The sequence below is a fragment of the Heptranchias perlo genome, chromosome 17 (genome assembly GCF_035084215.1).
Source record: "Heptranchias perlo isolate sHepPer1 chromosome 17, sHepPer1.hap1, whole genome shotgun sequence".
Lineage (NCBI taxonomy): Eukaryota > Metazoa > Chordata > Chondrichthyes > Hexanchiformes > Hexanchidae > Heptranchias > Heptranchias perlo.
In genome coordinates, this window is record NC_090341.1 from 12,452,188 (window position 1) to 12,477,696 (window position 25,509).

The 25,509-nt window shown below is 45.5% G+C and overlaps 1 protein-coding gene across 2 annotated transcripts in view; it reads left to right on the forward strand.

Moving 5' to 3' along the window:
- Positions 1 to 25,509, forward strand: part of LOC137334059 (sodium-coupled neutral amino acid transporter 3-like) — a 106,658-nt gene that overhangs the window by 50,962 nt on the left and 30,187 nt on the right. For both annotated transcript variants that reach the window (XM_067998501.1, XM_067998502.1), the window contains exons 8-12: positions 10,863 to 10,945; positions 14,706 to 14,764; positions 16,854 to 17,021; positions 17,385 to 17,464; positions 24,577 to 24,677. In XM_067998501.1, coding sequence (XP_067854602.1) covers positions 10,863 to 10,945; positions 14,706 to 14,764; positions 16,854 to 17,021; positions 17,385 to 17,464; positions 24,577 to 24,677 — 491 coding nt within the window. The remainder of the gene's footprint in view (positions 1 to 10,862; positions 10,946 to 14,705; positions 14,765 to 16,853; positions 17,022 to 17,384; positions 17,465 to 24,576; positions 24,678 to 25,509) is intronic.

Here is a 25,509-nt window from a genome sequence, read left to right on the forward strand (position 1 = left end):
TAATGAAGGTAGGAAACTTGGCACCTGAAAAAGTGAGACTTCAACAGGATACAGGTTGGCTGTGTAAATTTTGCCCAGCAGAGTAAGGGTTACACACTATGCAACTGTAGGGAGCTGCTGTTTATCCAGCAGAGTAAGAGTTACTGTGAAACTGTAGGGAGCTGCTGTTTATTCAGCAGAGTAAGGGTTACACACTATGCAACTGTAGGGAGCTGCTGTTTATCCAGCAGAGTAAGAGTTACTGTGAAACTGTAGGGAGCTGCTGTTTATTCAGCAGAGTAAGGGTTACACACTATGCAACTGTAGGGAGCTGCTGTTTATTCAGCAGAGTAAGGGTTACTCACTGTGTAACTGTAGGGAGCTGCTGTTTATTCAGCAGGGTAAGAGTTACTGTGTAACTGTAGGGAGCTGCTGTTTATTCAGCAGGGTAAGAGTTACTGTGTAACTGTAGGGAGCTGCTGTTTATTCAGCAGGGTAAGAGTTACTGTGTAACTGTAGGGAGCTGCTGTTTATTCAGCAGGGTAAGAGTTACTGTGTAACTGTAGGGAGCTGCTGTTTATTCAGCAGGGTAAGAGTTACTGTGTAACTGTAGGGAGCTGCTATTTATCCAGCAGAGTAAGAGTTACTGTGTAACTGTAGGGAGCTGCTGTTTATTCAGCAGGGTAAGAGTTACTGTGTAACTGTAGGGAGCTGCTGTTTATTCAGCAGGGTAAGAGTTACTGTGTAACTGTAGGGAGCTGCTATTTATTCAGCAGGGTAAGAGTTACTGTGTAACTGTAGGGAGCTGCTGTTTATTCAGCAGAGTAAGAGTTACTGTGAAACTGTAGGGAGCTGCTGTTTATTCAGCAGAGTAAGGGTTACACACTATGCAACTGTAGGGAGCTGCTGTTTATTCAGCAGAGTAAGGGTTACTCACTGTGTAACTGTAGGGAGCTGCTGTTTATTCAGCAGAGTAAGGGTTACTCACTGTGTAACTGTAGGGAGCTGCTGTTTATTCAGCAGAGTAAGGGTTACTCACTGTGTAACTGTAGGGAGCTGCTGTTTATCCAGCAGGGTAAGAGTTACTGTGTAACTGTAGGGAGCTGCTGTTTATTCAGCAGGGTAAGAGTTACTGTGTAACTGTAGGGAGCTGCTGTTTATCCAGCAGGGTAAGAGTTACTGTGTAACTGTAGGGAGCTGCTATTTATTCAGCAGGGTAAGAGTTACTGTGTAACTGTAGGGAGCTGCTGTTTATTCAGCAGGGTAAGAGTTACTGTGTAACTGTAGGGAGCTGCTGTTTATCCAGCAGGGTAAGAGTTACTGTGTAACTGTAGGGAGCTGCTATTTATTCAGCAGGGTAAGAGTTACTGTGTAACTGTAGGGAGCTGCTATTTTTTCAGCAGGGTAAGAGTTACTGTGAAACTGTAGGGAGCTGCTGTTTATCCAGCAGAGTAAGGGTTATGCACTGTGTAATTGTGGGGAGGTGCTGTTTATCCAGCAGGGTACGGGTTACTCACTCTACCACTGTAGGGAGCTGCGGTTTATCCATCAGGGTACGGGTTATGCACTGTGCATCTTTGTGCAGTTCTTTTTATTCACCAGGGTAGAGATTAAATCAAATATCGCAACAGTTGGTATATCTGCCAAATGATGATTTCCTGTTCATTCAGCAGGTTAACAGTTGAAGGCGAATCATTGGTGACAGGATTTGTTTTGGAGTTCCTCCTTATTTACCAGAGTACGGGTTAAGAAAATTAAATATTAAACCAGGGTGAGACATGAGGCCTCTACGCCTGCATTTGTGAGTGCAAAAACAGAGCTGCTCCTAAATATTTGTCATTTGTCTAGATGTACACATAAATGTCGCAATCCCCAATAAGGCCTTGACAGTGAAGGGAACAGGACAGCTGCAGAGGTATGGGGGCTGATCACTGCCTGATCTATATACGGCCTGTTCTAGCTGTAGCTGGCTCAGGTAGTTGGGAGCTCTCTGTTACAGCCAGGGGTTCCATTTGTGGATTCCTGAAGTTCCACAGTCGCACAGATGCCCCTACAGTTATGATACCGAATGATAACGATGGCTCCAGCCTGCGTTTGAGCAAACGCACAAATATAGAATTCAAGAGCAACCTTTAGCAGTGTTTGCATCAGCCTCCCCAGAGGAGGGAGGGGTGCTGTGAAAGCAGGCTGTCATGGCACAAAATCTGTGATACAGGCCATAAAACTGACAAGCAGGAGTGCGTTCATTTACAGCCACTCCCTCAGGGCCCCCTATTTAAACTAGACTTCTGCTGAATGGGCTACCTGTAGAAGTATGTATTAAGGGGCCGGGGTTGAGCTGCTGAGCAAAGGATGAGTAAATACTCACTGTGAGGGCAAAGCAGCTGTCATCTTGGCTATAGAATGGTGCATGATGGATCAACATGGCATAAGGGAGAAGATAATAAAAAAACAACAAAAATAATGCTTAAATATTTGTACATGTTTTAGCCTAAAATAACATTTTAAAATAGATTTTTAAAAATATACACACACACATCCGTGATGTATCCTTGATTTGTACAATGGATACAGTGTCATGGAGACAAAAATATTTATAAAGAGGTTGGAGGAAACTGATTTGCGATTTTCATAGAAAAATAGATGGAATCGCAAAGTACAATCTGCAAATCGCCGATAAAAATGCCAGAAGATCCTGTAATCCCAGATAATGAGAAAGAGACTGTTAGCTAAGATAGAAGCCCATGGAATCGAGGGAAAAGTACGGACTTGGTTAGGAAGTTGGCTGAGCGAAAGGCGACAGAGAGTAGGGATAATGGATAGGTATTCACATTGGCAGGATGTGACTAGTGGAGTCCCGCAGGGATCGGTCTTGGGGCCTCAATCATTCACAATATTTATTAACGACTTAGATGAAGGCATAGAAAGTCTCATATCTAAGTTTGCCGATGACACAAAGATTGGTGGCATTGTAAGCAGTGTAGATGAAAACATAAAATTACAAAGGGATATTGATAGATTAGGTGAATGGGCAAAACTGTGGCAAATGGAATTCAATGTAGGCAAATGTGAGATTATCCACTTTGGATCAAAAAAGGATAGAACAGGGTACTTTCTAAATGGTAAAAAGTTAAAAACAGTGGTTGTCCAAAGGGACTTCGGGGTTCAGGTACATAGATCATTGAAATGTCATGAATAGGTGCAGAAAATAATCAAGAAGGCTAATGGAATGCTGGCCTTTATATCTAGAGGACTGGAGTACAAGGGGGCAGAAGTTATGCTGCAGCTATACAAAACCCTGGTTAGACCGCACCTGGAGCACTGTGAGCAGTTCTGGGCACCGCACCTTCGGAAGGACATATTGGCCTTGGAGGGAGTGCAGCGTAGGTTTACTAGAATGATACCCAGACTTCAAGGGTTAAGTTACGAGGAGAGATTACAGAAATTGTGGTTGTATTCTCTAGAGTTTAAAAGGTTAAGGGGTTATCTGATCGAAGTTTATAAGATATTAAGGGGAACAGATAGGGTGGATAGAGAGAAACTATTTCCGCTGGTTGGGGATTTTAGGAGTAAGGGGCACAGTCTAAAAATTAGAGCCAGACCTTTCAGGAGCGAGATTAGAAAACATTTCTACACACAAAGGGTGGTAGAAGTTTGGAGCTCTCTTCCGCAAACGGCAATTGATACTAGCTCAATTGCTAAATTTAAATCTGAGATAGATAGCTTTTTGGCAATCAAAGGTATTAAGGGATATGGGCCAAAGGCAGGTATATGGAGCTAGATCACAGATCAGCCATGATCTTATCAAATGACGGAGCAGGCACGAGGGGCTGAATGGCCTACTCCTGTTCCTATGTTCCTATTTGGTCATCGTAAACCAATGAGTCTAATTTGATGGATGGAATTACTTAAAGCAATCCCTGAAACACAGGTAAAAATCCCAGTAAGAGAGAAAGAACTTGCATTTATACAGTGTATTTCATGACCTCAGGACGTCCCAAAGCGCTTTACGGCCAACAAGGTACTTTTGAAATGTAGTCGCTGTTGTAATGTGAGAAACAACAAAATCTGAATCATAGTAAGTCAATGACCCTGGACATAACACATGATAAAAAAATTAGGAAGGAGGGGAGGGGGCATATCCTCCTCACCCCCCCCTCCCCCACACACCCCATATTCTGTGATTGGGCAGTCTGAACGTATGAAAGACCTGATTCATTTCACTGGTGTTGGATTCCTTTGTGATGGTGCGGTTGGTGCTGCTGTGTGAGCTTTTGTTTCTGTGAGGTAAAGTAAGGTACTGTTACTTGGAGCTACAGGAGGCAGCACAATTCGAGTTGCCTTCAAATTTTTTTAAAAGAATTTTTTTCTTCCTCCCCTTCACTTCTCGGGATTTGGATATCTGAGAAGGAAGAGATCGCGGGTTTGGAACTTGCATGGTATGTTCTGCGATGAAAGGTGTGCAGTCTTTTATGTGTTACCGAAGCTGTTTTTTATGTACCGCACTGATCCTTAGATCTAAAGCAGATGTTTAAAAAGGTTCATGATGTAAGTGGAACAGTTCCTCTGTGTGTTATGTGTAATGAAATCATAAATCTGTTATTGATAGAAGGGACAACAATTTTATTATACATTGTGCGCAGAGGAAATCTTCCCCTGTTAACTTGTTAACCCATAAAATAAATGTACACTGTGCTAGCAGTGAAGGGGTTAGGGCATTAGCCCAGCCTGGCTGCAGACTGCCATTAAAATCTCTGTTCTGAGGTGTTGAGCCGTCCAGTAACAGCGTCACCCATTCAGGCCTTAAAACCATAAAACTGGCCGTCTGTACAGGATTACGAGGCCCAGACCAAAGACTGCTGCTACTGTCAGGGCCAAAGTGGAAACACTGGGTCCTTTCAGGCAAAATGGCATGGAGGATGAGTGCAACATTGGTGTCTCAATCCTGCCCTAGCTCCAGACTCCTGCGTAACAACTTGGAAAAACTGAACCGGCATTTGGGCTCTGATTGCCATCTCGCTGTCACAATGCAATGGAGAGCACTTAATAAGAAAATTCATATAAGTGCACCCTTCACCACAGAGGGAATGGAGCTTCAACCTGGGAGGCAAGGGCTGTCCTTAGATGTCAGTCTCAGTGCATTTTAACTCTGGTGTGTTACATAACCTTCTGCAACTTTTAAAGTACGCAGAGAACGGGTGCAATCTCCCTCAGCATGTTGCAGCAGCACATTTACTGCTGCCAATAAGACATTTTTTAAATTTAATCTCGGGATGTGGGCATCGCCGGCAAGGTCAGCATTTATCACCCATCCCTAGTTGCCCCGAGAAGGTGGTGGTGGACCTTCAACTGAGTGGCTTGCTAGGCCACTTCAGAGGGCATTTAAGAGTCAACAACATTGGTGTGGGACTGGAGTCGCATATAGGCCCAGACCGGGTTTCCTTCCCTAAATGACATTAGTGAACCAGTTGGGGTTTTATGACAGTCCAATAAAGTCAAGATAGTATTTTTTTTAAACCTTAGGTAGTTAGAGGTAGATTTAAAATATCTAGCCAGCAGAACTAATATTACAGCACCTTCTGTACTCATCCAGAGATAGTACAGTGGCACAGCAGAAGGAGGGTAAACGCCGACATGGACTGGTTGGGGGGAATGGCCAGCTTCCGTGTTGTAACTTCTATGTATAAGGAGCTGTGATTCAAATGCTGCTGCATCAAGTATCCCATTTGGATGCTGCATTGAACCTCCAATTGAGTGAATGATGAGTTCTGTTGGTAACACTGTTAGAAGTGAAAGTCAGATTTAATTTCACCCTTTGGGCCTTGGGTTTGCTGGTATGTGGACACACTCCTGTTTAAAGCCCGAAACTTGGCGTCATCTCATCACTATTTACCTGATTTACCTCCTCTTCCCTTTTACTCTTTCCAACCTTGGTGTTGTCCCGTACCAAGAGTCTTGGCCCTTCACCGTGGCTGCTCAACAAAAAAAGAAAGCACAGCACTGCTTGGCATTGAACAAAATTTATTCTAAACAGGTGCAGTCTGACGCCAGGGAGTAAATATTGAGAACCATGTGTGAATTCATTTTTGATCCACTTTTGTGTGGCGCCTCAGTGACCAGGTAGCATGCCAGGGAGGAAATGGTCTCACACAACAATGCAAGGCTAAAAGGACGGTAAGAGCAGAGACGGGCAGAAAAAAAGAAGCAAATTGTGAAAAATGGCACTAAAGCCGTTGGCTCAGTGTTTGCAAAGTTATTATTTTAAATTAAACTTTGATGCTGCCCGACTCGTGCTTCCTATAAAATCCAATAAAATGACACACTGTTGCACTGCCCTGAAGTGCGTGACTTACAACTTCAGTCCCTTACTTTTTTTCACTTCTTTCCTTGATCACGTCACTGTGCTTCAGTTCAGCTGCACGGCCTCATCAGTGGCAGGCAATGCTCGGAGTGAAACCACACAAACCATTTAACCTGAGAGGCCAGACCCGTGAGCACTGGGTCCTGGCACATAGGATGGCTGCTTCAGAGGTGCTTGATGGAAAATCACTGGCTGCTGAGCTATAACATCACAACCATGGCTGACCCTAGCATTAGTCGTTGAGAGCACTACGTAATAAAGACAGTACTTGCACTTATATAGCACCATTCTACATCAAAAATCTTTAAAATGCTTCACTCAACCCCTTTTTTTGAATTGCAATGACTGTTGTTTTATTGACAGTCAGACATGAGGTGAACGACCAGTCGGTCTGCTTTGGTAATGTTACTTGAGGGAACAGTGTTGGTCCGATACCGGCTCTGCTCATCGGAAACAAATTCCCAGAGGGGTCCTTAAACAGGCGTTAGGTCCTTTGCATATGTTCATTAGGAGCCTAATGCCTGCTCACACATATTGAGCGCGGGCCCATCCCACCACTAAATTTGTCGGCATTGCATCCTTTTTACCCCCTAAAAATGGGTGGCAGTGCGTACCAATTTATACCCCCATGAGTCAAAAATTAGCTGCTTCAGAAAAAAAGACAGTCGGATTAAAAAGAATCCCATTCCACTTTTTCCGCACCCTTTCCTAAAGGTGCCACATCGTGTTACCATAATGTTCCGGAGAGTGCCAGTCGGTTACCAGTACCTCAACCAAGTGGCCGTTTTTCATACGTCATATTTCATTTATGATGGTTGGGGAGGGGCATCACAGCCAAGTCCGATCCGATCCTAACCTAGTGTGTACACACAAACACACACTTTCACTTTTCAGAAGGAAGCACTAGATAGTAATCAAGGGACAAAACCCTAACTGGTTGCTCCCTTTCCCAGCCAGAATAAATAATACCGCCAATTTATAACTAAATCACATTATTGCTCAACGGTGACGGGCTGTGGGATACAATTTGTAACATGTACTTGATAACTCACAAGGAACCATGTATGTCGCTTATGCGTTTGGTCAGTGCCTCGAATAGGATACAATTGATATCCCATCTGTGTTCATCAGTAATTCTGTTTAAACAACATGTCAGGTGAGTAATTAAAAATAAATAGTAAATGGTAGAAGTAAATATTAATTTTATAAATGAACTATACAGACATACGAATTGAACAGTGGTTCCGATATCGTGACTGCAAACTATCTTTGGTTTTCTCAACCAAAAAATCATCTCTTTGAAATACGAAAAATATTTTTTGTAGATGTTATCAACGCCTCTGCTATAATTCATTATTTCCCTCCTCTTTCTTTAAGTCCATTTTTTCCCCCCCTTTCTCTAGGTCTCCTCAGGCCTAGAGTGGTGAGGCTCACAGCACCATTCCTGCTATTCTTGATCTAGTTGCTAGGAGATGTGAAGGAACAGCCCCAAGTGATTCTCTTGGCAACTTATGTTAACTATGACTGGTTGCTAAGTTTGTCAGTGACCATGGCTGGTTGCTAAGCTGGTCAGTGGTGGCCAGGAAGCCACAGATGCCATGAAAGCTCATTGTCTTCAGGATTTATGTTTTTATTATTCATTGATGAACAACTAACTTCTGAACGATAAACACAATTTGATTTTCTGCTTTGCTTAAAAGATAAATTTTAATGAGATTTTTTGAGCGTTCCAATTTAGAATCGTAGAATGACACAGCGCAGAAGGAGGCCATTCAGCCCACTGTGCCTCTGCCAGCTCTTTGAAAGAGCTATCCAATTAGACCCACTCCCCTGCCCTTCCCCCATAGCCCTGCAGATTTTTTTCCACTTCAAGTATTTATCCAATTCCCTTTTGAAAGTTATTATTGAATCTGCTTCCACCATCCTTTCAGGCACTGCACTCCAACTCATGACTCGCTACGTAAAAACAATTCTCTTCTTTTCTCCCTTCTTCCCATTCTCTGGCCTCATTGGTCTGCATTGTGGACAGATGACCTGCTCTAATGCCTCTCTGCTCATTACCATGACATGGCTGAGATTGATAATCCATGTTGTCGTGAATCACAAGCATAACCCATTGCCTCTAGGTCCCTCACTTTTGGAATGAACAAATGTTTTTTGGTTTTAAAAAGTTGTATCTATGCCATTATTAAAGCCTTTTTTATCCTGATGAAATCACTGGAATATTTGCCCATAGCCTTTTCCAGCAGCAGCATTTTACCAGCAACTTTATAAATCATTTTTTTCTAAATAATAATAAAAATAGGTTATTGCAGGGCTCTCCCAGTGGCATGCTGGGATATCCAGACTGCTTAGAGCCTTGATTCCAAAATGGTGGGTCTGGCAAATTTGGAAGAAAGCAATTCCACAAAATTAATTTTTAAAGAACGATAAGAAAAAAAAGTAAAGGAAAAAAAATATTTTTTTAAGCTTGGTTTTTTCAAGCTGGATATCATATCTGCAAACTTTAGTGATTTTATGTGTGAAAATGGAGCAGTTTAGTTTTTGCAACATCACAAAATAAATACAGATGCGTATGGTTATTTGGCCCGTCTTACTACATCCATCTAAAATAGACAAACCTACAGTCTCCCTCACATCATCAACTGTTTCTTGAATTAATCTAAGTTTTTCACCTCCACTGTACTAGTCCATTGCAAGTGCAGATCACTCCTTTGCTGAAAATCGATATAAAATGGTAGCCAATCTTACCCATGCTGAACTGCTTTCCTAAATGATTTGATGGCTCTGAAGCAGAGTTACGAGCCCAGTATATAAAAAGAAAAAGAATGAAATTACTCTTTTAGAAGCAATGAAATGTTATTTTAGGCACGTTGTGAATAAGGTCCTGTTTGCCAAGTGGTGAGTAACTTTTAAAGCATTCCTGCAGTGCTCATCTGGAGGCACAGCCGTCTCTTGACAGCCTTTAGTTGTTTGTTCTGTATTCCAGGAGGTACTCTAGTGACTAGGAAATAAACAGCATTTGGTAATAGACACTGGTGGATTTCATAAGGGGAATATTTATTGTCAATAATTAATTAATACTCTCGCATGAGATCTATTTCAAGGTTAGTCTGTTGAGGACTGCAACATTGGCCTTCAGTCCCTACAGGAAGGAGATGATTGGCCCATTGTGTTGGTGCTCCAGGGCACACAATTGTGGAGTGGTGGAACACAACATTTGTGTTCCTAATCCTCGCCAGGCCATCGAACGGGGAGGGAAAGAGACACTCACATTTATGTAACACTTTATCACATCTCTCTGAAATGTCTCAAGGCACCTCACATACAATGAATTACTTTGACGTAGGGTGACTTGATCAATTTGTGTACAGCAGATTCCCACAAAGAGCAAGCGGGTGAACGACCAGTTAATATATTTTTTGCTGGTGGTTGTTTGAAGGAGAAATATTAAAGAAAGACTTGCATCAGCAGGAGAACTTTAACAAAGGATCTTTAACATGTATCTGAACCACAGGAACAGACAGAAAAGGCCTCAGTTTAACTTCTCATCCACTGCACAGAAGTGTCAGCTTAGTTTATGTCTTCAACTCCTGCATTGGGACTTGAACCTATGACCTTCTGACTTCAAGGCAAGAGCACTACAAACTGAGTCAAAGTGACAACTGGGAGGATCCTAACAGCGGAGAGTGAAAATTATCATATGATTCATCCCTGACCCTTTCTATTTTGAGTCCAAATTGCACAAAAACTGCATTGGCAGAGGTCACTTACCCACAGTTCAACCCAAGGAACTAGGGGATGAAACCTTTAGTGAGAACCATTTAAATTGCAATGGTTACTTTAATTGTATTAACAAAACTTGATGAATCCTTCAATCAGATCATCCAGCCACGGGAGAGACTTTCAACCACTGGCTGCCTGTTTCTGGCCTGAAAAATGGGCGACCAGCAGTTAAAGGCCTGGTGGGGATTTGCCCGCCTGAATCAACTTTCAGGCAGGACTTTAACAGGGCGCCCAGCACTCCCACTCAAAACAGGCAGGAGGCTGTTTAGATATACAAATCCGGGTCCTACGCTTTTTGTAGGACCCCGATTGCAACTTTCAAGGAGAAATGGGTGAAGCATGCACAGCGCATGTCAGTCCCATTTCTCCCGGCGTTGAAAGACCTTAAAGGAGGGAGGGAGGGAAGGGGGTGGAAATAAATCAGAAAAAGGAAAATTTGACAGCATTTAAAAACTTCATATCGCAATTAAGATGAAGTTTGTATTTTCCAGAATGGTTTCTGAGTTTCACTTCACTGGCAGCATGAGTCCCGATGAGTGTCTATTACAAATGATGACCTACCTTTTCTTTTCTCAGACTGTCCTCGTTGTATATTCGCAGCATTCTTTGTTGTAATTTCAGATTTCCAGCACTCATGGTTTTTAAAAAAAATCTGCACTTGCCTTATAATTTGCGATATTAATTTCTCCCACATGTCTCTGTGTGAACTTTCATTTTCATTTATCTTCTGTTTCAGCGAGTGGTACCTGAATGGAAACTACCTGGTGATCATGGCAACAGCCACGGTCGTCTTGCCTCTGGCCTTAATGAAGCAACTCGGTTAGTCTCAGTAACAGAATCTTGTGTGTGTGATATTTCTGTGAAACAGTGTGACAAGATCAGCTTTCATTGCCATTGGTTATTGCATCACATTGAGATATTAGATAGGGATAAGAATTTTCACAATTTTTCCACTAGAGGCAATTATAGAGTTTCTGAGCTGAGTTAGTGGTAGCAGAAAGCTATTACATGGCATAGAATTGTATTGGTCCTGCCATTTTTAGAACTTGAAACCAAATAAATTGGGAGAAGTAGTCCATTTGACACTCCCATGGTACGGTAGAGTGCTAGCACATGAGTTTGCTCTTGCAGTTCCCTATGTGGTGAAATCCTACCCTAGCAGAAAGGATCTCTTGGAAGGAGAGTGCCTCTAGACCACATTGGGGCATCACCTACCAGTGAACCCTAGAGTGATATTGGCTAAGTCTGGAGGAAGTCAAGAGCTGTTCTTGGGCAAAGAATAGTGCATATTACATAGAGGTCTAAGGAGAGCTGCCTCATTTTCTCTGACAACTGGTTTCCACAGCATCTAGATCCAGGTTACTAGTTAGTAAGTAAAAGTGGCTGAAGTGCATGTAGTGGCAGTGTAAACCCCTGGGCACTTTTCCTCCCTGTCCTGTGCTTTTAGCTGAATACCTCACCTCTACTCAAACCCACACTGGATAATGTGGTCTAAAATTCACAACTCGGTCACATGAGCAAGGCCTGAGTGCGAATGTTGGCTAAGGCACAGAACCTGGGTCTTGGGGTCCGTGGACACTACAACAATGCATTGCATCACCACTCATGTTGAAGCACTGGCTGGTGGCATGTGACTGAGACCATTGTGCACTGTACAGTTAAGATTCATTTATTGATTCTCCCTCCTCTGGGGCATTGTACCCTTCCCTCAATATTTTGTTTAAATGAAGACATCTGCTGAATTAACAAAATTGGCCGAGAATTACATACAAATTACAGCACAGAAACAGACCATTCGGCCCAACTGGTCTATGCCAGTGTTTATGCTCCACATGAGCCTCTGCTAAACCTACTTCATCTCACACTATCCTTTTATTCCTTTCTCCCTCATGTACTTATCTAACTTCCCCTTAAATGCGTCTGTGCTATTCGACTCAACTACTCCATGTGGTAGCGAGTTCCACATTCTAACCTCTCTCTGGGTAAAGAAGTTTCTCCTGAATTCTTTGTTGGATTTATTGGTGACTCTTATATTTATGACCCCTAGTTTTGAACTTCCCCACAAGTAGAAACATCTTCTCTACGTCTACCCTATCAAATCCCTTCATTTCAAAGACCTCCATTAGGTCACCCTCTTCTAGAGAAAAGAGCTCCAGCTTGTTCAGTCATTGCTGATAGTTATAACTATCAGGAAAGGTAATCTAATGTAGAATGAATTGTCTGATACCTAAATAAATGATCGGATTCACTAAACTGTAAACTATATGCAAAACCACAGCCATTGGCTCAAAGGAGTCTAGACCCAGAACTGGAATATTCTAAATAAAATCGGAAACCACTGCACCACCTCCTCCAGACCAGGAACTTGCCACTAATCTGTGAGCTAGCATTCTGTTGGGTCTGCACCCAAGGCAATGGAACATCAAATTGTCCTGCAATTCCACCCCCCCCCCCAGCTTCCCGAGAATCCTTTTTAAAAATGTTAGTAAAAAATGACATTAGCAGCACTGGCTGCTAACTCCAAAGCACTTGCATCTAATTTGAAAAGAGAAATTCTTAGCCGCAGGAGGTGTAATTGCCTCTCATCGCAGGGAACAGTCCGCGCTTTGTCTGTCAAAATGAATGCTCGTTAATTATTGATGTACTGCAGAAATTTCAAAGATTGAATCAGGTTCAACGTAATGTCCTAATAATGAGATGGACTGAGGAAATAGGTCACGGTGATTTTTCAATAATCCCCTCCTGGCTTTTGGAACATTTTATGAAGTAATCTTTTCTTAAATTCAAGTTGTGCTTTGTCATCTGAATTGTATGTTGTTGCTAATGATTTTTAATCTGTGTCCAATGAAGGAAGGTGCTTGTACTGCTGTCTGCAGCATAGCTAACGGCAAGCAAAGCTATTGTGAACGAGGATGTTTAATTAGTAGCTGTTGTATTTGTAAACCTCCCCCTCCCCCTACAAAATTGTGTCTTGTTAGTGCAATTGTCCTGTGCTGTGAATGTCTAATACTGGGAACTAGACTGTTCCTTTTGGAACAATTAGTTCGATGGAATCTCTTACTCTAACTCATTCTTTCCCATGGACTTCAACACTGTGGAACCCCATCTCTCCTTCAGTCTTCCCTTCCTTCTTCAGTCTACAGAGTTTTAAGGCCCAAGGTTGGTGCCACCCAATGACTATCTCTTGATTTACCATGTCTTTCATCCTACTCTCCAACCTTGGAGGTGTCCTGATCTCCACTATAGTCCTTGGTCTTCCAGCTCAGTAGCTTGGATCAAAAGAAACTGGATTGACAGAAGTCACAAAGCTTATTTCCCCAGGTTTCTTTGTGTATCTGAGAAAGCAAAGTGGACTTTAAGGACCGCTTTTGTCACAGCTGAGTGGGCGGGGCTTCCATAGCGCAGGCGCCACTCGGTTTCATTCAAGAATTCCATTGGGGTCCTTTGTACACCATAGGACCTTGATTTGCATATAGTAATGAGACTCCCACCTGTTTCTGGTCGGAAGCCCTGAAGGCCTGTTTCCTCAGCCGTTCCAAGATCACAGCTGGCAGGATGACGACGTGAATAGAGTAACAAGTTCACATTGTGAATTTGGTCTTGCGATTGCCCTGTTTCCTACCAAGAAGCCAAAATCGGCCCCAGAATATTTTTTGCCCCCACTGCTAGGGTTTAGTTCACTGTTTAAATGGAGAGAAAACTGGTGATTCAATGCACGAGTTATCTCCCTCTGAAATTAAATTCCCATTTAAATGTTATTATTTTCCTAGAGTGATAGGCTCAGCTGTTTGGAAATGGTTTTGTTGGAACACTATTGTAAACGTCAATCAAATGTATTTTACATAGTTGCAATAGATCCATGGATTAATGTCTTATGATCTTTCATTCTGATTGTTTTTTGTTCTGCTGTCTTTCTCAGGAGTTTTTATTTCTTCATATACCATGTTTCTTGTACTGTGATACTGAAACTGGATCAAGCCCTGTAAGATAAATGGGAATTCTTTGCATTGCCACAAAATCCATTATGTTATAAAGAGGCAATACCTGCAGAGTGACCAGTGTCTCACAAACTTCCCTTGTTCCCAGGTTTTACATTTTAAAACTACTGGGAAGAAGCATTCCTTCCTCCTCCCCAACTCCTCTCCTCCCTTCCCTTTGTACCCCTCCATCCCCCTATCCCTTCCCCTCCCTCAGGCAACAGTCCACTTTGTCAAGTCCATGCCTCATTTGTAGTGTAATTGGAATGCAACATGTGATGTCACTACAGTGTCTTATGCTACAATGTGGGGGAAGATTCAACATAAAATGGCCTCTCCCAGGCAGCCTTTGGCCAGCAGTTTTAAAGTGAAAAACACAGAACCAAGGGACTACTGAGAGGGTTGCTTTAGCGCACAAATTTGCCTTTTACACCTTTTGTGGAAAATGTGGCAATTCAGATGATAAAAATTCCCCAACAAAACTCTTCAGCTGTCATCCCACTTGCTGAATTTTAACTTAGTGGCCAAATCAGATGGAATTCTATTGAGTATATTTGTAGCACTCAAAAAGGTAATGCTTTCTATGCATCTTTTAATTGTAGGTTACCTGGGATACACCAGCGGTTTCTCCCTGAGCTGCATGGTTTTCTTTCTAATTGTGGTAAGTGTGCTAACATCAGCAGCTTGGTAGATGGGAGTCAGGCACAAAGTTCCATCTGTAGAGGATACTCTGTGAGGAGGCTGTGCATATGGCAGAATTTTATTCTACAAACCAGGATAACCTGACATCGCACGAGTGATTCATAGATTTGGAAAAGATAAAAGGGGAACCAGTGGATGTAGTATATTTGGATTTTCAAAAGGCATTCGATAAGGTGCCACACAGGTTGCTACACAAGATAAGGGCTCATGGGGTTGGGGGTAATATAATAGCATGGATCGAGGATTGGTTAACGGACAGAAAACAGAGAGTAGGGATAAAAGGGTCATTTGCAGGTTGGCAGGCTGTAACTAGTGGAGTGCCGCAAGGATTAGTGCTTGGGCCTCAGCTATTCACAATCCAAATTACTGACTTAGATGAAGGGATCGAGTGTAATGTATCCAAGTTTGCTGATGATACAAAGCTAGGTGGGAAAGTAAGCTGTGAGAAGGTCACAGTGAGTCTGCATAGGGATATAGACACAGGTTAAGTGAGTGGGTAAGAAGGTGGCAGATGGAGTATAATGTGGGGAAATGTGAGGTTATTAACTTTGGTAGAAAGAATAGAAAAACAGAATTTTTTTAAATGTTGAGAAACTATTAAATGTTGGGGTTCAGAGAGAGTTAGGTGTCCTTGTACAAGAAACACAAAAAGTTAGCATGCAGGTACAGCAAGCAATTAGGAAGGCAAATGGCATGTTGGCCTTTATTGCAAGGGGGTTGGAGTACAAGAGTAAGGAAGTCTTACTACAATTGTGAAGGGCTTTGATGAGACCTGGAGTACTGCATATAGTTTTGGTCTCCTTATCGAAGGAAGGATATACTTGCCTTAGAGGTGGTGCAATGAAGGTTCACGAAATTGATTCCTGGGATGAGAGGGTTGTCCTACGAGGAGAGATTGAGTACAATGGGCCTATACTCTCTTGAGTTTAGAAGAATGAGAGGTGATCTCATTGAAACATACAAGATTCTGAGGGGGCTTAAAAGGGTAGATGCTGAGAGGTTGTTTCCCCTGGCTGGAGAATCTAGAACTAGAGGGCATAGTCTCAGGATAAAGGGTCGGCCATTTAAGAATGAGATGAGGATGAATTTCTTCACTCAGAGGGTTGTGAACCTTTGGAATTCTTTGCCCCAGAAGTCTGTGGATGCTCTGTCATTGAGTATATTCATGACTGAGATAGATAGATTTTTGGACTCTAGGGGAATCAAGGGATATGGGGATCGGGCAGGAAAGTGGAGTTGAGGTCAAAGATCAGCCATGATCTTATTGAATGGCGGAGCAGGCTCGAGGGGCTGTATGGCCTACTCCTGCTCCTATTTCATATGTTCTTTTGTAGGTGTAGGTCATTCTGATCTGTACCTCAACTCCATTTACAGGAGTTGATTTATATCTCTTGATACCTTTATCTAACAGAAATCTATTGACCTCGGTATTGAAAATTTTAGCAGCAATTATGAGGCGAATTATTGAAGAAAAAATCTGTCCGTTTTCATCACGTTTACAACAGTTAACATTGTAAATTTGCACCATTTATATTAAAAAGAGTAATGCTGGCATGCTTATTCCCTCTAGCCTTTTGCAATAAATATGAGAAATTGTAACTCAGTCAAGGGGTTCTGGTGATGTCTCATATCACAAGACCACAGGTCAAACAAACAATTTGTACGAAGATTGCAAGTAGAAGCAGAGGAGGAACAGAGAGACACCAGTATCTTGACTAATCCAGGAGAAAATATTGGCTGGTTCAAAGCTTTGAACCTTGAAAAACTGTCTTTCATTTTCGGGTGCTGAATAGAGCGAGCTCTGTGGTCCAATTCCAGCACAGAGTTTCAATTATCTCATGCTAGGGTTGACGTTATTGTACGAATTCTTAATATAGTTGTATCAAATTCCTCTCTTGGATGTTTTAACGAATTAATCTAACAAACAGGTTTATTTTAAAGAGATTAACACCTCTTAAAATGGCAGAGAAAAATTCACTGTGAGTCCTCTAAGTGTTCATATGTTAATATTGCCGACAGTAATTTCAATCCGTATGTGGACTTCTTAGGTGATCTACAAGAAGTTCCAGATTCCCTGCCCATTTACCAACATACATGCAAACAGCTCCTTTTTGGACAACGTCAACTACGAGAATACTACCAGCTGCAATAACAGCGACTTTCACAAAGTCACCGAGGAGCAGTGCTCACCACGTTTGTTTACGATGAACTCCCAGGTAACATATCAGCAGAACACCTGAAGAAAATACGATTAGACTGCTATCTAATGAGATTGTGAATTTGTCATACAGGGGATTGATGTGTAAGGTATTTTAGAATTTTGTTTTTGAACATGTTTGAGGTCCTAGTTGAGAGGAACCCCTGTTAATGTGTAGGGCTTTTTTTAATATATGCTGGAGGATCTCCCATAGTATTGTTCGCAGTAAGTTGGAGAATACAATATTTAATAAAGGCAGTGAGGGGAATGTTTATCTCCTTGATTGAGAAAGAGGAACTAAGCTGGAGTCTATAGAGTGGACCCTAATATTGTTGTTTATTGATTTAAAATCAGTTCAATGTTCTGTTTCTCTCATTTGCAGACTGCATACACCATTCCCATCTTGGCCTTTGCCTTCGTCTGCCATCCAGAGGTACTACCTATCTACACAGAGCTGAAAAAGTATGTATGAGTAGGATTTTTGGTTGAGCAAAAGGGTATGTTTGCTTGGGAGCTGAGCTACCAGCTTTGATGCATCTTGAGTTCTCAAGTCATTGTAAATTCAATGTTCCAGCTTTGTTTCCATGATTTATGACATTGTGTTGATTCAGTTGCTACCTTTTATCTTACTGCTAGTCATATATTTCTGAGGTATAACAAGCTCCATTTGCATCTGACAAGTAAAGCAGGTTTTGCAGACAGAGAGACGTACGGGCTAGGGTTTCCACTGTGATTTCCCACTCCAATGAAATAAATGGGGAGAAAATCGCGGGCTGTTGAGTGCATATGTGGAACACCCAGGCCAAGAAATGCTATTGAAAGTGAGCTATCACAGCCTTCCTTGCAGTTTAGTCTATTGCAGTCACAGAAAGTTAGCTGGATGGAGGACTTTAGTGCACAAGGAGCACGAAGGATGGGGGCATCAGGTATACAAGAAGCAGGAAGCAGGGAGGGCTCTGAACCAGGAAGAACAATAGCAAAGAATCAGGGGGCAAAGTAGAGAGACAAAGGCTCCCTTTTTAAACGGAATCCTGGAAGCAAGAGTAGAGAACGTGACACTTCTTCATAAGCCCTTGAAGTGGAGGGAGGGGGAAAAGAAACAAGGCTCTCTTTACAACTGATTTTGAAGAGGGAAGAGAAAAATAATTACCCTTTTAAAAAAGATGGACCAGAGAGCAAGATAAAGATTATGTCACAGTTCAGGATCTTATCACCATTCCAGAAAGGAATTGGAAAAAGAGTTACTTTTAATGTTGTGTTTTAAAGCATAGTGGGCGCTAAATTGGGCCGTGTAGCGCCCGTTGTTTCGGCGCTACACGGCCCCTCCGACATCCAAGATGGCGTCTTGGATGCGCACGCACATTTCCTGCGTGATGTGCGCCAGACGCCATCTTGGTATAGGAGTTAGCGCATGCGCTAATCCCGAATGCTGGAAGCATGTAAAGTAGGGAGAAAATGGCTGCAATCAGTGTGCAACGCTGACTTAAAGTGATACACACAATTCTGGACCTTAACGCTCAACTCAACGCACAGCCTTATCCCCGACCATCTAAACGTTTCTTACAGTGCCTGAAGGAACCCCACCAGCGCCATTTAAAGGGACCATGCAGGTGTTGCAGGTTAGTTGCTGGATTATTGCTTCTGGCTGCTGGAGGACTAAGAAGTGTTTTTTAAAGCTCCCTATTATTGAGAGTTCCTGCACTACTTTTGAGAGTGCTTTGGCAGCTACTGCCTTATGAGTCGGAAAGTTACAACCCTGGTGGAACAACATTCCTGCCAACCATGGGCGGTCTGCTAGTGCTCCCGCTGGGCATTGAGCATGACTGGGAGCATGCAGAGAGGCCACGCCCAGCAGGACAAGCTGCGAGGAGACGGAGGACGAGGAGGCGCAGGGCACTGAGCAGGAGGCCCTACCCAATGAGGGCCTTCAGGGATCAATTCTCTTACCTCAACATGACCGAGAAGGATTGCATCCGACGGCTGAGGCTCACCAAGGAAGCCGTCACTGAGATCTGTCAACTGGTGCGGCCACAACTGCAGCCTCAGAGCAGGGCGAGGACAGCATTACCTGCGGCTGTGAAGGTCACTGTGGCGCTGAATTCCTACTGCTCAGGAGCATTTCAGGCTTCTGCTGGCGACATGTGCAACATCTCACAGTATGCAGTGCACTGCTGCATAAGGGAGGTCACAGATGCACTGTACCACATGAGGAACAGGTTCATCAGCTTCCCTCTCGACAGAGACAATCAGAACGAGCGAGCACGGGATTTCGCCCGCATTGCTGGCTTCCCCATGGTGCAGGGTGCCATGGACTGCACACATATTGCCCTGCGTGCCCCGTACATGAACTCAGCTGTCTTCATCAACCGAAAGGGCTTCCACTCCCTCAACGTGCAGCTGGTGTGCGACCACACGCATCGCATCTTGGAGGTCGATGCCTGCTACCCTGGGAGCTGTCATGACGCCTTCATCATGCGGCAGTCCAACGTGCCAGCTATCTTTCATCCGGCTCGGCAAGTCAAAGGCTGGCTACTGGGCGACAAGGGCGATCCCCTCACGACGTGGCTCATGACACCGGTCAGGAACCCATGCACACGTGCACAGCAGGCCTATAATGAGAGCCATGCTGCCACATGCAACATCGTGGAGTATACCATGGCCTCTTCAAACAACGCTTCCGCTGCCGAGACCGGTCTGGAGGAGCCCTGCAGTACTCCCCTGAGCGGGTGGGCAGATTCGTGGTGGTCTGCTGCATGCTGCACAACCTCGCCATCATGAAGGACCAGCCTGTGCCACCAATGACTGCAGAAGATCCTGAGCCAGAGGTGGAGGAGGAGGCTGAGGATGAAGAGGCGGAGGAGGAGGAGCAGGAGGAGGGGGTGGAGCTGGAAGAGGAGGTGGATGAAGATGCAAGGTTGCAGCAGGAACCACACGTCTTGTCTGCAAGGGCTGTACGTGCTCGCCTGATCCGTGCCCGCTATCAATAATTGGAACTACATCCCCCAACTCACCAACAGTCCTACATTCCCCACCTTTCCCCTCCCACAAGACAATCAAATCGCCCTCCATCTGATTATACATTGGTGTCCCTCTCAGCTCATTGCATGAATAAAAACCACCACCAAATGCAAAATCAAACTCTCATTTATGGATTAATAAATGAAAAAATACAAACATAACAGAACCATTCACCCTTGTGCATTCCCTTAGTGCCTGTTGTTAGTGTCCCTTTACCTATCCTAGTGCTCCTACGAGGTGCTTCCCCAATGGCTGGAGCATTGGTGGTGGAAGGCTACTGGCTTTCAATGGAGGAACGTCCAGATGGCCTTGGAGGACGACCTCGAGCAGCTCTGGGCCTGGAGGGCCCGGCTTCAGACTGCACCATCTCAGCATGGGCTGCAGCAGTCTGGCCTGGCTGACCGACAGGCAACAACAGGGGCACTGGTGGAGTGGCAGGGGTGGAAACAGGAATGCTGTCGTCCTGGGAGAGAACAGCAGGTCCGACTGCCATGGCGCCACTGCCACTCTCCCACGGCAGCGCCTCAGCACTCCCGGTGATCAGCTGGAGAACAGATTGCTGGAGTGCTGTGATGCCCTCGAAGGCCCATTCCACCGTGGTCCCCAGAGCCACGATAGCAGCAGTCTGAGCTTCCAATGCAGCAGTCAGACCTTGGATGGCAGATGTTTGTGCTGCAATGGATGCTATGACATCAGTCATCAGACGCTGCATCATGGTGGGTTCCACAGGTGCGCTGATGGAGGTGACCACCTGTTCCATGTTGGAAGGGATGGGCTCCAAGCTCTGCGCAAAGCCCTGCGCCAAGTTGGAGCTGGACTCCTCCATGCCCCTTCTCATTATGCGCAGGCTTTCTGGCAGGCTTTCCAGTGCCCCAAGCATTTGTTGGTGTACGCCCATCATCTGTCTTCTGTAGCCTGGCCCATCGAAGTCCTCATCTGACTCCTCTGCAGCAGAACTAATGAGCGACCTCGCCCTCCGGCGAGTTGGGTCCTGTGGTATCTGTTCTCTCCGTCCCGGCTCCTGCGCACTTGTGCTCGGTGTCTCACCACGTGCAGATCCCTCCTCTAACCTAACCTCTAAAGGACGCGCAGTGTCAGTCTCTGAGCTGGTGGAAGCAAGTGTCAGATCGAGTGACAGTGTGGCTTCAATGTCCTCCTCCTCGGGTGCCACCAAGTGTTCTTGAGTATCTGCAATGACAAAGGGAAACAGGTTGAGTTGTGGAGTGGGGAGAGGAGCAAGTAAGAGGTGCGCGCTGGCAGCGTGTGCAGCACGTGAGTCATTATGGGAGGCGGGAGATGTGGAAAAGGAGAAGGATCATTAGATATGCAGAGACACCCCCCCGCCTTGACCAGGATCTCCAGCACGGCACGTTGTAACGACTGCAGTGACGGCCCGCCCAATAATCCGCATCACTGTCTCCTCTAGGGGGGTGAGGACGTGTAGACGTGCCCGTCCTGCCTCAGGTCACTCCTGCTGTCGGGGTGTTTCTCCTGCAAGATAGAGGACAGTATGTCAATGAGTGTCCTGCAAGGTGTGTGGGTGATGTGCCTGTCGTGGTCGAATAGCTGCCAGTTTGTGTGACTTGAGTGGTGGTTGTGTGGCCTGCAAGTGTGGTATTATATGTGGTTGAGATGTAGCATTGCCTATGGATGGGCAGTGTTTGTTGGTGGGTGGGTGGGTGATGGGAGGTGTCGTGCATAGAGTATTGGTACAGTTGGTAGGATGTGCCACTTGACACTTGCATTCACTCACCTTGACCGCTCGTGTCAAATCATTAAATTTCTTACGGTACTGCACCCACGTGCATGCTGCAATGCTCCTCGCATTCACCTCCTGTGCCACGGCCTGCCAATGCCTACGCAGCTGTAGTCTAGACGGTCTCCGACCACCCTGCGGGTACATGGCTGCCCTCCTCTGGTCCACACCTTCCACCAGGCCCTCCAGAGCATCGTCGGAGAATCTTGGTGCCTGCTGTCTTGCTGGTGCAGCTACTCGTGATGCCATTCTTCCTTCTCCTCCTTGGCTGTGTATCTGCCATTGGAAATGTGCCTGCACATTTAAGTAGTGCAGGCAGCTGATGACGTGCGCTGTCAACGCCCCATTTCCAACTTCCTCATTCTCCGTGCAGCCTCTCAGCAGCGAGGGCTGCACTTGCTGCATGGAGATTTCAGGGTAAGTAGCAGGTGGCACAAAGTTCACGTGCTGCCTGTGAAGGGTCCTTTGGGCGCGGGGTGGTCGCCCAGAACGGTCCCTTATGTTCATGTAAGGAAAAAAAGAGTCTGAGGCGATAGATAGTTACGATGCTAATGAGCTAGCTGTGATGCTGTTTCCCCATAGACTGTAAATAAACAATTCATTAGCCTGTCTCAGCAATTTAACAAAAATACCTCACACTCATTGGGGGGGTAGATTTTAATTCCACAAATGGGTGGGTTGGGGGCGGGTGGGAAGGTAAAAATCGTTCTTAAAAAAGCAAAATCTGACTCCAACTTGCCTCCAACTTTCGGTTTTAACGGAGGTGGGTTGAGGGGTGGGCGACCAACTCTTTCTCAGGAGGCGGGTCGTGCAGTGAAATCTTTTAAGGAGGCCACGGGCCTCCATTTTAATAGGCTTTTTATTTTTAACTCTTGGGGGCCGAGATTCCCGGGGCTCATGATTCATGTCACATAAGAGGAGGCGAGAAGGCCTGGCTCAGCAGGTAAGTGCCTTTATTGCACTGCTGGTGGGCCTGGAGGAGCAGGAGTGTTTCCTCTAGGCCCAACAAGCTCATCTGTCACGATCCCTCACATGCGATCGGCCAACCCCCTCCCCATGTCCAGCCAACCCCCACCCCAACATGGTTTCCGGCCCCCCACGATCAACGACCTCCCCCGCCGCGATCTCCGACCTGCCCCCCCCCCCCCCCGCGATCTCCGACCTGCCCCCCCCCCCGCGATCTCCGACCTGCCCCCCCCCGCGATCTCCGACCTGCCTCCCCCCCCGCGATCTCCGACCTGCCCCCCCCCCCGCGATCTCCGACCTGCGCCCCCTCCCCCGATCTCCAACCTGCGATCTCCGACCTGCTCCCCTGCGATCTCCGACCTGCCCCCCCACGTTCTCCGACCGCCTCCCCCCGCAATCTCCTGATCTCCGACCTGCCCCCCCCCCCACGATCTCCGACCTGCCCCCCTCCGCGATCTCCGACCTGCCCCACCCCCCCGATCTCCGACCTGCCCCCCCTCCGCGATCTCCGAACTGCCCCCCCCCCCGCGCTCTCTGACCTGCCCCCCCCCCGCGCTCTCTGACCTGCCGCCCCCGCACTCTCTGACCTGCCCCCCCCCCGCGCTCTCTGACCTGCCCCCCCCCACGATCTCCGACCTGCCCCCCCCCGCGATCTCCGACCTGACCCCCCCGCGATCTCCGACCTGACCCCCCCCCGCGATCTCCGACCTGCCCCCCCCCCCCGCGATCTCCGACCTGCCCCCCCCCCGCGATCTCCGACCTGCCCCCCCCCCCCGTGATCTCCGACCTGCCCCCCCCCGCGATCTCCGACCTGCCCCCCCCCCCCCCGCGATCTCCGACCTGCCCCCCCGCGATCTCCGACCTGCCCCCTCCCCCGCGATCTCCGACCTGCCCCCCCCCCCGCGATCTCCGACCTGCCCCCCCCGCGATCTCCGACCTGCCTCCCCCCGCGATCTCCGACCTGCCCCCCCCCCCGCGATCTCCGACCTGCCCCCCTCCCCCCGCGATCTCCGACCTGCGCCCCCCCCGCGATCTCCAACCTGCACCCCCCACGATCTCCGACCTGCCCCCTCCCGCCATCTCCGACCTGCCCCCCCCCCCCCCCCCCCGCGATCTCCGACCCCTCCATGACTGAGCCCCTGATGACCACCAACCCCGATGAATCATTTTTTCTGGCTGTAAGCCACAAGTAATAAAAGACAGTCACTGGAACACAGGCTGACAGGTGTTTGGAAACAGAATACTGTGCAGGCAGTCAGATTTTTAAAGAGAAAGCTATGATGGCTTTTGCCAACATTAAGAGGTCAGAAATGCTGGAGGAACAGTTTTAAGTCAAATGAGACAATCCACTGATGTGGGGAAACATGGCGTGCTCTTTATTTTGTACCATTACACAAAGAGAAGTTGTACTGTTTGAATTAAATGAGTCTGGTAATAACTGCCCTTTTACATGTTCACCTTACTGTGAAGTAAAGCAGCTTATCTGTTTGTATCAAACCTCATCTCACTAAGTGTTGGCTCAGTCCACCTTTGAAGAGGTTGAAGCTATGCACACATGATAGGCACAACTATCTGATTCAGGTCACTGGGGGGAACTCTTGTTACATCTCTGGGTTACATAATTGTAAGTGGACGTAGGGCAGTGCGAGTCAACTCTCAAAGATAAGATGCTTAGACCACTTACCCAAGAAGGACCACCTAAGAAGGTAACTCTGGCAGACCTGAATTTGTAATCTTCTCTCTTCGAAATGAATTATGAGGGAATGTGAGGAGTTTCCTTCCTTTAGGACAGTTCTAGGTGCTTTATGTCTAAAATGTACAACTTGTATTTCAGCCCATCCAAGAAGAAAATGCAGCACGTGTCCAACATCTCAATCCTGGTTATGTACCTCATGTATTTCCTCGCAGCACTCTTTGGATACTTGACGTTTTATGGTGAGTTCAAAAAATATATTAATTCTTGCTTATTTTTTCCTCATATACAAAGGTAGGAATAACACACGGTCAGTTAAAAATCTCACTCACCCTGTTACTTAGGGCCATATACAGGACCCAGAAGAACCATTTTCACTCCCTTCCATCTTAGCATTAACATCATATCCTTCACTCCCTGTTCAGTCGAGAATTATTTCTCTTTCAATAATTCAGTGGTGTCTACCAATTCAGTTTAACTCAATTAGCATAAAGAGTTATTGAAGCTTCCTCCACCTCCCCCATCATTTTTCCCAGTTTTCCCAGACTTAGCCTCTTTCTATAACTCATCGATTTGCTATTCTTATTGCTCCTTTGAATCATTTTTGATCTCCATAAATCTTTTCATAAATACCCAGATCAAAACTAGACAAAATAATTAACAGCAATCTGACCAACATTTTATAAAGCTTTAGTACAGCCTAGTTGGACTTGTATTCTACTCATCTATGCACATTTTTACATTCAATGTTAGGAATCATGCCAGCTCTTTAGTACTGCAATTTATTTAACTACGTATCTCTCATTGTGTAATCACTTGCTATTTTTAATGTTACCTTAAATTTCACAATATTAAATATAACTTGATATTTACTGGCCCAGTGGCTACGGTTCTGTTGAACTTAGGTTATAGCCCTCTCCTCAGAACTTTCCTGTTTCCCACAAAATTTTGTGTGGACTCACAGATTGCCTGTTTTAGTTGTTTCTTTTCCCCACATTCAGTTTAGCTTAACATTGACTCCTTGATCTATATTGGGTGGTGCAGGCTGTCGATGTCTCCACAACACTGAGTGTA